Source organism: Saccopteryx bilineata, chromosome 12 (genome assembly GCF_036850765.1).
Source record: "Saccopteryx bilineata isolate mSacBil1 chromosome 12, mSacBil1_pri_phased_curated, whole genome shotgun sequence".
In the NCBI taxonomy this organism is placed as follows: Eukaryota; Metazoa; Chordata; class Mammalia; order Chiroptera; family Emballonuridae; genus Saccopteryx; species Saccopteryx bilineata.
Window position 1 is genome coordinate 43838327 of NC_089501.1, and position 12521 is coordinate 43850847.

Genomic DNA, 12521 nt, shown 5'->3' on the forward strand with positions numbered 1-12521 from the left:
ACTGTATCAGTATAAAGTTGTCCATTGATTTGCAAAAGCGATTTGCCATTTAGTGGGAGTTTCCCAGAGCCATTGTTGTTGATCCTTTGAAAAAAGGAACAACAATAATTTTGAGGCTCAAAACCTATAAGCTGTAACCCTTGATAATCAAGGAGGCGACAAGATCAAAATATGAAAGTGTATTCTATGGGCTCTTAGATGGTTCAATGTGCCCAAGCTGTAGCTGCTCTTGTACCAATTGAGCAGCTGCCCTAAGTTTCTCCTGAGAAAGGGGCCATTGGTCTACCCATACAGGATTATCTGATTGCCAAGTAATTGGGTCTGCACAATGCATTACTGGAGTAGCAGGAGCTACCAAGGCCCCCCTGAGGCTTAGTTTTAAGACTGAGCTTTTCCCCACACCCTTGACTGATTGCATGATGTGGGGTGTTGCACTCTCATGAGGAATCCCATTATGCCTCAGATAAGTGACTTTGTATCAGAGCCTTCCTTGCTTGTATATATGATTAAAGGTTTTGATTTCTACACTATAAAGTGGGGCATACCGGGACCTTGCTCTCTCAGTTCCTGAAATTAGCATTAGAGGAAAGCAGAGAAAGGCCTTGTGGAGGAGAGGAGAGGCAGCCAAGATGGCGGAGTGCTGAAGGAGAAGCCAGTTTGTGCAGAGAGAAGATGGGGAACAGAGGTGAATAAGTCTGGTGAGCTAGAAACCTTTGATTCTAGGAAACTCAGAAAAGTCAGTAGCTTTGTGAGCACTGAATGTGAGTGGGTTTTGGAGCCCAGTGTGTGTTTTTACTTGCCCGCTGAGTGCAAGCTATGATTAAAGGTAATGGCCCACAAGTTCTTGGCTCTGTTGTTTCATTACCGTCTGTCCGAATCCAATGTAAACCTGCACAGGCCGGACGGCTATAATGGTGGCCGCGGCTACTGGCTTTACACCTTCTAAGAGTTTTATAGCTTTAAGTCTTACAGCTAATCATTTGGTAATTTTGAAATCCTTTTGTGTACTCTGTTAGGTAAGTGTCCAGTGCAACTGACATTGGATACTGTATTTATCTGAGATGATGGTCCTCCCCGGAATGGGATGACCTATGAGACAGGACGGAGACCCCTCCCAAGTTGGAGCCTGCTTTTACTCCTTAATCTCACTCACTCTTCCCTGGGCTCATCCTGCCCCCAGCTCTGTTCAGCTCAGTTCTGGGAAACCGTATTTATCAGCAGCGAGCCCTGCCCTGTTCCTGTTCAGGCAGGTAGCCTTTAACAGGGTGAATCAGGAATGCTCAGGTGTGCATGGAGGCCCAGCCTCCTTTAACTAGGTCACCACTGAGACCTACTTTCAGATCGGGTCTCTGCCTTCCTCCCACTCCCCAAGACTTTTTGCAGGTGGGCATGCAGCCCAGGCCTCAGCCTGCTTGGTTGGGGCAGTAAAGGCCTTCTCAGTCACCTTCCACCAGGGGTCAAGCCAGACTCCTGTGACCGCAGCCTTGTGGATGTGGTGGCCTCCCCGTGACAGGTCATCTGAACCCACCAGAGTCTGGGTAATATATACATTCCCTGCGTTCCTGCTGCCAGAACACCACCCACCATGTGGGCCCTCAACGCACTGTCCCTGGTGAATTCAGCCATATCTTACGAAGCTCACTTATCACCAGAAGGTCTGGTTTAAAGCAGAAGAAAGCCTGAACCTTGTTACAGCTTCCTGCCCTTCTCACTGCTCTAGAACAGTGAGGCTTCCTTGTGCCCAGGGAAGAGCCTGCCCCCTCCCCCGGGTCTAGCTTACTCTGCTAGGGGGGCTCTTACATTGTGTCAGGGGAAGGCTCAGTGAAGGAGCAGGAGGAACCCTCTGAGGCTCACGTCGCCTTATTCTTAAGCAGGGTTACAATCTCCGATAGGCAGGGGACCGTCCCCTCCTCCACACCCACCTTCACCGCACAGTCCCTGCTGCCCCCCTGAAGACTAGGATAAGCTAAGTTAGGAAAGAGAGAGTTGCTGAGATTACATCGTTCATGCACCTAATGTAGATGCTGAAAAGGAAATGGAAAATAAAAGTCCTTGTCTAGATCTGAATCCAGAGATGTTGTTTCCAGATACTGCTGTCTTCAGTTTAATTTTTTATTTATTTATTTATTTTGTATTTTTCTGAAGTTGGAAACGGGGAGGCAGTCAGACAGACTCCCGCATGCGCCCGACCGGGATCCACCTGGCATGCCCACCAGGGGGTGATGCTCTACCCATTTGGGGCGTCGCTCTGTTGCAACCAGAGCCATTCTAGCGCCTGAGGCAGAGGCCACAGAGCCATCCTCAGCACCCGGGCAAACTTTGTTCCAATGGAGCCTTGGCTGCAAGAGGGGAAGAGAAAGACAGAGAGGAAGGAGAGGGGGAGGGGTGGAGAAGCAGATGGGCGCTTCTCCTTGTGCCCTGGCCGGGAATTGAACCCAGGACTCCTGCACGCCAGGCCAATGCTCTAGCACTGAGCCAACCAGCCAAGCCTCTTCAGTTTAATAAAATCTGTTATTTCTCTCCAAATTTGCTGATCATCTATCATGCATAGGCACCAACTGTCTTCTGGGGCACAAAGGTGGGTGAGGGGTGGACCCTATCCTCAGGGAGCACATAGATCTACTTGAGGAGACAAACGCATAACTGATTAGGACACAATGGGGCACTCTTTCTGTGGTCAGAGCTCTCAAAGCATGGAAGGAGGAGAGTCTTCATAGGAAGTGATATTTGAGCTCGGTCTGGAAGGATTACTAGAACATGACTAAGAGGTACTAATAGGTAAGAAAATTCTAGGTAAAGGGGTGAGCATGAATAAAATGTCCAGACTTGTAACAGTGCACTTAGATCGCAGGAATGTCCAGTGAACTGACCATTGGTTATTGGGGTAGGAGATCGGGCTTATAGATAGGAAGTGATGTGGGACAAGCCGCATGTGTGGGAAATTCCTTTGGCAGTCACTGATTCCCCTGGGAAAGTCTACCAGGAAAATGATCTTTCTCTTTCTCTTTTCCTCTCCCCCTGCCCCCACACACATAAATATCTCGGGGAGGCTTAGATCTCTTGTCAAGAGGGCCACCATATCCTTCCCACCTGCTCAGTTTCCTGTTACCTCCAGAATTTTCTCCCAAAGCACCCAGAAGTCCCCTTTTCAGTAGATTCTGTCACTCTCAGTTCTCTTGAATCCATCTGCCTAAAGCTTTCTTCAAGTCCAGAGGATTTTAACCTAGTCAAAGAGAGGCATCTGTCCATGAAAGCTGAACTTCCATCACCCACCGGTGTGTCCATCTGCTCTGAGCTCACAGAGCATCTTTACTCAGACGTGGGAGGATGTGCCCCCCATCCCCGCAGACACCCTCAAGGAGCTCATGGGACAGAGCCCTCAGGGCCCGATGAGCACTAATGCTTTCTGTGCCCCGGGCAGCTCATGTGCTTGCGGCTGTGGGCATTTCAGAATCCTGCTGTCCCCTAAATTCTGCTGTCATTGCCAGTTAGGTTTCCTCAGCCCGAGCTTGGGCCACTTGAGTGTTTACACAGAACAACAGAAGTCACTTGTCCTCCAACAACCTCACTGTGCTTTGTTTGATAGTCTTCAGACCCTGGTTTTCTTCCCATGGAACCCTTGGCCGAATTCTGCAGCTTAGTGTCCTTCAGGATGATCCTAAGTCCTTCCCCACTTCCCCCTCAGGGTTGGGTTGGCTCTGATCTCTCCTTCTTTTTTTTTTTAAAGGTTTTATTTATCCATTTTTATTGGAGAGAGAGAGAGAGAGAGAGAGAGAGAGAGAGAGAGAGAGAGGAAAGAGATAGAGAGAACAGGGGGAGGAGCAGGAAGCATCAACTCCCATATGTGCCTTGACCAGGCAAGCCCAGGGTTTTGAACCGGCGACCTCAGCATTCCAGGTCAATGCTTTATCCACTGCGCCACCACAGGTCAGGCAATGATCTCTCCTTCTTGGTACTCCCCTTCTCCTGCAGGGGACCCAGGCTAGGACCTGTTGCTGCCCCTGTCACAATGAAGGGAGGACTCTGACTCCATTGCCCTGTGCAGCCGGCACCCTCCCCAGGGCTGGGCTGAGGCTGACAGTGAGATTGTGGTGCGGGCAGTAAGGGCCCCTGAGAGGAGCTCAGGGGATCACGGGGAGGGGGAGCACTGCAGACGGGGGGTTGGTGTCCCCACCAATGTGTGCATTTAAACCCCTCACTGTGATGGCATCTGAACATGGGGCCTCTGAGGAGTGATGAATGAGGTGAGAGTCCTTACAGAAAAGACCCCAAGTTCCCTGACCCCTTCCGCCATGTGCTGGCACAGTGAGGGGACCGCTGTCTAGACAGCACCAGGACGCAGGCTCTCACCAGACACCTGCCCAGGCCTGATCTCGGACACCTGAGACTCAGAACTGTGGGAATGACTTTCTGTTGTTTACAGGCCGTCCAGTCTATGGTAGTTTGTTGTAGCAATGGAGTAATGATGGGAGCTATCAGAATCCTGTCTCTGTGACAGCAGGGACAATTATCTGAGGGTCAGGACCAGCAGAGCAGGAGTCCTCAGTCTTAAGTGTCCTTTCTCCCAATTGTCACTGATGCCTCCATTTAACCATCTGATGATGTTCTGTGCCGACAAAGAGGTGCCACTTGAAGCTACTGAGGACGTTTGGAGTGTCCTACGATGCAGTACAGCAGATCTAACAAGTATTTGGGACAGGCATCACCTATGTGGAGAGAATGGCGCCAAATGCAGGGCGGTTTCCAAAAAATGTGTAGTCTTGTCTGAGCTCTAGCTGTTAGCAATCTAGCTGAAAAAAAGAAAATAAAGCATTCTATGGAAGAAAAATATGATATGTATTTGGGTGTAGGGCGGTTCTTGGCTAAGAATTCATTGCAGGAGGCACGCAGGGGCGGGCGTGGGAGTTGCCTACCATGGTTTCCCAGATGGAGGCGGCTTGGTTTTAAGTAGGAAGAACAACATTCCCGGCCCGCAGAAGCCCCTGAGCTGGTTGGGGTTTCCTGCTCTCTTGCCTTTGCTGCTGCTGCTCCCGGAGGCCTCCTGGACAAGTTGGCCGTGAGTGTCTGAGGGTTGGTCCCCAGGGCTTCGCTCTCCCCTTCTTCCCAGTCTGGCCCATCCCTGTTCTCTGCTCCTGCTTTTTCCGCCTGGGCTGGGGGCGGTGAAGGTGATCCTGGGGCCGGAGCACTGGGAAGACCTGGGAATGGGGAGTGAAGGAAAAAGGAGAAGATGGGGGAAGGGTGAAGGCTGGGCACAGGCATAAGTGGGAGACTTCGTTGTGGACCCGGGTCTGGAGAGGTGGAGGGAGAGAGTGCTGGGTGCAGAGTGCAGGGTGGAGGCCCCTCCTGTCCGGCCTGCCTAGATCCTGTCCCTCACCCTCTTTCCACAACCCCCAACTGTCACCTCCTCCTGCCCCTCTCCCACTGGTCACTGCCCTCCCTAAACTTCCTACACCTACACCCCTCCAGCCCCTCTCCACCCTCTCCTCTCACAAGACACATCACATCCCGGTCTCCAGTAGGCATTTAGGGCCTTGTCCCCCTGTGCCAGGAGACGGTGCACGTCCTTCTGGCCTTGGTGGGAGGGGCAGGATGGAAGGGGATGCAGGGAAACTGAGGGAGAACCAGGTCAGCCCTGCCGTGGGCGGGGTCTCAGTCACAGCAGAGTCCTGGGCACCTCTGGGCCCCTGTGGGAGTCAGTCATTCCTGCTGGGGTTCCTGAAAGTAAGCTGGAAAATTGAACAGTAAGAGCGTGTTCCTCCCCACTTGTGGTTCCATGTAATTCTAGGCCATCTCTGACCAAGGTCAAGACAGGCAGGAGGAGCAGGTCACCACTCGTGTCTCTTTAGCTACAACCTGACACACTATTGTCACCCAGAATGGCCCCACGCTTCCCATATGCACCTTCCTTCCCACACTTAGACCTCCACAGTCAGACACACGCGCCCCTCACACTGCACACGTCACACCCATCACACGTCACCCCGACTCTCCATCCCGTACTCTGTACCCCACACCCTTCAAACATGCATGTCCCTCTGTTCCCCGTGTGCCTCCACGGCTTCCTCACACGGACCAATCACCCCACAAACCCTGCTGTGCAGCAGCTCTCCTCACCCCTCACCCCTGCACACTCACTCCCCCACCACACGGACGGGCTCCCTGACACGGGGCCGCACGCCTGCCGCGCTCACTCTGCACCCTCTGTGGACACACTGGACTCCGTCTGTGCACACGTCCTGCTCCCTCACACTACTGATGTGCACACTCCTTCAACGCAGGCCTCCCCACCCCTACCCGATTCCTCCACACAAAACTTTCCCACCTGCTTCCACCCCGATCTCCAGAGATTCCTGTCCCACGTGTCCTGCACTCACTGCCTCACACACACTGGTCCCCATGTGCATCGCACACACACCCCTGCACACTGCACGTCTGCCTTCCATCCCGTGCTCCAGGGCACTCGGGCAAACACACACACACACACACACACACACACACACACACACACATGCACGCACAGACACACACACGTGCACACACACACCACAAAGCTCCCCAAGGCTCTCACACACAAAGGGCGTCTCCACCTCAACCCTCTCTCCCTGGTGCTCTCTCATTCTCCTCTCCCCCTCCCTCAGTGACTAAAAAATTTCCATCTCTCCCACACATATACCCTCTTCTGCCTTCCCCTCCTCATGCACCACCTCCCCGTCTTTGTCTCCCCCCCCACCCCCGGAACACTGTGACCAGTTCTCTGCTTCCTCAGCCTCACAGCCCTCGTCAGGGTGGTTCCCAGGGAGGCTGGCTGCCAGGAGCTCTTCCCCAAGGCCAAGGCTGAGCCAGGAACCATTAACTGTTTCCCAACTGTTATAAAGTACCGCAACCCAGATTCTGAAAGGCACTGTACCTCATTTCATCGAGTTCACGTAGAGACACCCAGTCCAGATAAATTTTGAAAAATTTTATTAGAGGAGGAGATTTACTAATATGCCGGCCGCATATGGCTGACACGGGGCATCTGCAAGCCCAAATCGTGCAGTCCCAAAAATAGTTTAGGGGCTGCTTATATACCCTTGATCACACACGGGCGGGGGAGAGCATGACATCATGGCATAGGCTGGCAACATTTGTTTAGGGGATACATAGAAACATTAAGACTTTTAAGGTAACACAATCAAAGATGTTTACAAATCTTTCAGGGTTCAACTTCCCTCACTAGCCTAGAGGTATGTTACCCTCAAGATTCCAGGAAGGGGGAGGAACTACAGTCAATGCAAGGTGGATGTAAATTCTGCCTTCTATTGAAAGGAAAGAAGTTTCTAGGTTAACTTTTATTTTAGATTTAAAACTAAATGACCCATTGTTTCTTGCAAGCCAGAAACTTCTACATTCTTCTCCCTCCCCTCCCTAAAGGAGGGACAGGACAGAAAAGCTTGATCTTTTCTCCCAGAATATCAATATCAATTTTCAGCTTTTTGGTACCTTACAACATCCCAACTGGTTCTATTTCCTAAGACAAATCCTTGACTTAATTTACTGAAGAGTATGAGGCTATTGCCTAGGGATATTAACGTATAACATGTAAGAGATATTTAACAGACAGGAACAAACCTTGCTATGAAATTGATTAAAAATGGTATAAGACAATATTAAAGTAAGAGGACTAATCGCTGCAGACAATAGGATTGTTAGCTAGGGTGACTAATTAAACATTCTTCGAAAACCAGTTTTCTGACTGTTCAAATTCTTTTTTTTTTTCCTCTGTACAAACCTTCTACAACCTGCACAAACCTTCAACTTTCATGAACTTTCTTATCCAGAAATAACTGGCTTTCATAACAACTTGCTTTTTCCTTTTTCTTTCAAAAGTATTTCCATACCTTGTTGGAATCCATGGGAGTCCGAAAGACCAGAGTAACAGGCTTTATTGAAAGGAAGAAAGGAACCCTGCCGGGCACTTCTCCCAGGGGAGAAGAGTGCCAGTTACAGACTAGGGGCGAGTTATATAGTGTTTGGGAGAGCCTGAGGGGATACTGAGGCAAAAGTCCTGGCATGTCTGGAATGCTCCTCCTTGGGGGGCTTTGAGCATGTGGGTGTTGAGTCAAAAATACTGGTATGTCCGGAGCCCCTCCTTGGGGTGGCTTCTCAGCTTTTTGGAATTCCTTTGTCTCAGGGGTGATAGTGCAGTAAGGGCGAGGTCTGACAGACAAGCGGAACATCAAGAGGGCAGTTCGGAATTTACATATCTATCATACCTTATACCTTCTATTATCAAAACCATACAATTCCTTTCTAGTTAGAACTCTTGATTTTAAAAATCTTAACCTTTAGTGACAATTAAGTTGGCTTTCATTTACCTTAGTTTCCCTTTTCCCAAAGTCTGATAAAAAGAAGTCCTTAGTGAGTGTTTTATACATTTGCCCTACGTAGACCAACCAACTTCCAGTTTGTGGTTGGAGTAAGGCATGCTGTTTTTCTACCTTAGCAGCATTGGGAGTTGTCAGGATCACGGTGTATAGACCTGTCCACGTGAAAGTCAGTCCTTGGGTGATGTAATGCTGGAAGTGCCTCTTGGACAGTCTTTGAACAGGTTGCTGAGTAACCTGTAAATCCTGAAATTACTTAGGGAAAGGGTGCTTATGTTTCTTTTACTATTTGATTCATGCATTTTACTTGCCTGGACCTTTTGGTACCTGTGGGCACAATGTAACTTTGTAAGGCCAGGAGCCACCATCGCGGCCATTCACATGCAGGTTCACATTGGATTCGGACAGTCGGTAAAGAAACAACGGAGCCAAAAACTGGTGGGCCATTATCTTTAATCCTAGCTTGCACCCGGCGGGCAAGTAAAAACACACACTGGGCTCCAAAACCCATTCATTCAGTGCTCACAAAGCTACTGACTTATCCTAGTTTTCTAGAATAGCTCACCAGACTTATTCACCTCTGTTCCCCATCTCCTTCCCTCTTCCTGCACAAACTCTGCTCAAACTGGCTTTTCCTTCAGCACTCCGCCATCTTGGCTGCTTCTCCTGGCCTCCTCCATGTGGCCTTTTTCTGCTCTTCTTGCTCTCTAATGCTAATCTCAGGAACCAAGAGAGCAAGCTCCCAGTCTGCCCCCATTTTATAGTGTAGAAATCAAAACCTTTAATCCAATATACAAAATAGGGAAGTCTCTAACACAGTCATGATGGGATTGTACCACCACATCAAAAACGGTGAGAAAGGCTTAATCCTAAAACCAAGCCCCAGGCTACAAGCATCTTGCCTGCCCACAGCCCGCCCCCAACACACATTAATATCACCTGGGCAATGGGCTTTCATGTGGGCAGTGCCATCTTTAACAAAGTGAGCATAATATATTTTATCTGCCCAACAAACTTCAAATTAGTTTCTAATTAATATTGGGTTCCTTTCCTACTAGCTTTGAAACTGTGGACACAAATGCAGGTCCAATACTAGAATGGGTAAGCTAAACCTGGAAAGAATTTTATGTAGCAATTTCCTAACAATTGTTAATTATTTTATTAAAGTCTATTTTAAATGTTTACTTGGGAAAATTTCTTTTCCCCTGTTTTTTCTATAATTTCCTTATTTTGCTTAGTATTCACTTGGGCATAAACTAAACATTCAGAATCTAAAATAGATTCTAAGTTTGGCTTTTCTAATTATCCCTTTCCTGTTGGCCAAATCTTTTTCTAATTGATTTCAAATAAACCTTTGGCAATAAGAGTCCCAAGACCCCACTGGATCTGGGTGGCATCTATTCATTTGAATTAGTATGCTCCGATTTTGAGGCAGACTGGAAAAATATACAATTAACAATAAAATTCAAATAGCTAATATTAACAAATACTATAACAAGCATCTTAATACAATAAAATGACTAAAGCCTACTAGATTATTAAACAAAAATAAAATTCTAACTAATATAACAGGATTCAAAATAAAATTCTTATAATCACAAATGTTCTTAACATGTTAACATAATTTCACTAAGTCTGAGAAATATACTAAAGAACAGGAGTTACACATATTCAGGAAAAGTCCACAAGGCATTGGAGTTGTGGTCACATTTCTACACCTTGCAGCTAGAGTTTAAGTCCTAGTGACCACTGCTTCTAGCTGGAATTAGGAGCAGGTCCCAGCCTACAATAAGCATGGGGCATTGAGACAAGAGGAATAAAGGAGACACTATACATTAAATAAAGCAATAAAATCAGACTGTCAATACCCACAGTAGAGATCTTTGAGGGATAAATAAAACTCAAATATTCAGGCAAGGTATTCTAAATGGCCCTTGTGTTCACAAAAAATGAGATCAGTCTATCTGCTACTTGGAAGAAATACCTTAGGCTTGTGAACGATGTCGTGAGATGGGGCCAATGGCTGGTGTTGTGCACCTTTTAGCCTTCAGTGGCAAATCCTAACATACTGGTGGGCAAGGTCAGGTCACAGGTAGCTGGAGCAGGGCTAGAAGAGACTGAACCCTCCCTCCATGGAGCAAGGGGGCAGTTTACCTTCTCGTGTCCCTCTTTCTACAGCAAAGATGTATCCCGTGGTGGGACTGAGAAGCCTGGCAGGCTTCAGTTCAATGACTTTTCTTTCCACTCTTGAAGCAGGGCCCTGCTGGAATCCTATGAAACCCTTTGGGGCACTGGAGCCTTTAGAGTGTATGCCAAAAGCTGGTATTTCCTGACATCTTTTGGGCCTATTTGCCTTTTCTGTTACTTCCTTGGTCATTATAGACCTTAAAAGCCATGCTCAGCCTGACCTCTGGTGGCGCAGTGGATAAAGCATCGACCTGGAAATGCTGAGGTCGCCAGTTCGAAACCCTGGGCTTGCCTGGTCAAGGCACATATGGGAGTTGATGCTTCCAGCTCCTCCCCCCTTCTCTCTCTCTGTCTCTCCTCTCTCTCTCCCTCTCTTCTCTAAAAATGAATAAATAAAAAATAAAAATAATAAAAAAAATGTAAGAAACATTAAAAAAAAAAGCCATGCTCAGAAGATCTCACTGAGGGGCTTGAGGGTCCTTATCTGTTTATATAAACTTTTGGAAAAAGACAAAAGCAACGTTATTAGCTGGATCAATTCAAGAAAAACAGACTTGGGTGTCTCCTTTAGAATTCCAGAGCCTCTGCAATGCTAAATGATTCAGTACATTAGCATTCAAAAGAAATTTTAACAATACTGTTTCAAAATGATAATAAACTAAATATTACATAAAAAGACATTATTAACAACTCCTAATATTTAAACTAAGATTCCAATATTACAGGGCTATAAAACAGCAAATAAAAGAATTAACAAAAGGCCTTTTAAACAACACATACATTTTAACATGGAAAATACTTTTATACAATAAGGGATTCTTGGTATAAACTAACCAGCTGGCAAAGAGATATTAACTTTCTTTTGCATGAGGGGCGGGGTGGATGCCTGAGGGAGACGCAGACTCCAAGAACTGGAAGAGGAGTCTGCTGCTTTTACCTTTTCTTCTGCAGTTTGTAGTCAGGTCCCTTAGCAAGACAATGGGACTTCTCCTAAGCAGGACTTGAATCAATTTGCCACCTGTAAACTAACTGCCTTGCTTTGAGCAGCTAAATACAATTCTCACAAAATTACTTTCCCAATAGTGAGTTGCTTTAGCCTATATGAGATTTCCAGTTTTTCCCAGAATTCCCTGAAAATTCTTTTCACAGTTTTTACCATTATGGTTAATGCGGTGGGTCTTCCTTTTTTTTTTTTTTTTTTGTATTTTTCTGAAGTTGGAAACGGGGAGGCAGTCAGACAGACTCCCACATGCGCCCGTCCGGGATCCACCCGGCATGCCCACCAGGGGGCGATGCTCTGCCCATCTGGGGCGTTGCTCTGTTGCAACCAGAGCCATTCTAGCACCTGAGGCAGAGGCCATGGAGCCGTACCCAGCGCCCCAGCCAACTTTGCTCCAATGGAGCCTTGGCTGCGGGAGGGGAAGAGAGAGACAGAGAGGAAGGAGAGGGGGAGGGGTGGAGAAGCAGATGGGTGCTTCTCCTGTGTGCCCTGGGCAGCAATTGAACCCGGGACTCCTGCACGCCAGGCTGACGCTCTACCACTGAGCCAACCGGCCAGGGGCTCTAATTTTTTTACACCAGTGGGGGAAACAAGCCATCGTCCCCAACACATGGAGAACTTATTTTTAATTCTATTCCCTATAATCCTATTACTATGATTCTATCACTCCTTCTGGAGCTGCAATTTAATTTAAGAAACTGCCAATTAACTAGCATGGTTCATACCTACAGTTTGTTAATTTCTAAATTCTTTTTTTTTTTCTTTAAGATTTTTTTAAAGCAAAGTTTTAGTTTTTAATACTATTCCTACCCTGTAATTTCTAAATGGGCAAAACCTCTTTTGGTCAGTAGGTGGACATTTGAAACTAATTTCTATTCTATATTTCAGTCACCTTACCCTTATTTTATTGCCTTTTCTGTTGCTCTATACACAGCAGGCTGAATCCTAACCTAACCGTGTGCCTGGAG

General features: G+C 47.4%; 1 protein-coding gene across 1 annotated transcript in view; it reads right to left on the reverse strand.

The window, feature by feature from the left end:
- LOC136316067 (uncharacterized) overlaps positions 1 to 12521 on the reverse strand; it is a 66553-nt gene that overhangs the window by 26388 nt on the left and 27644 nt on the right. Inside the window, exon 6 of the mRNA XM_066247807.1 lies at positions 5014 to 5195. Within this exon, the coding sequence (XP_066103904.1) occupies positions 5014 to 5195 (182 nt within the window). The remainder of the gene's footprint in view (positions 1 to 5013; positions 5196 to 12521) is intronic.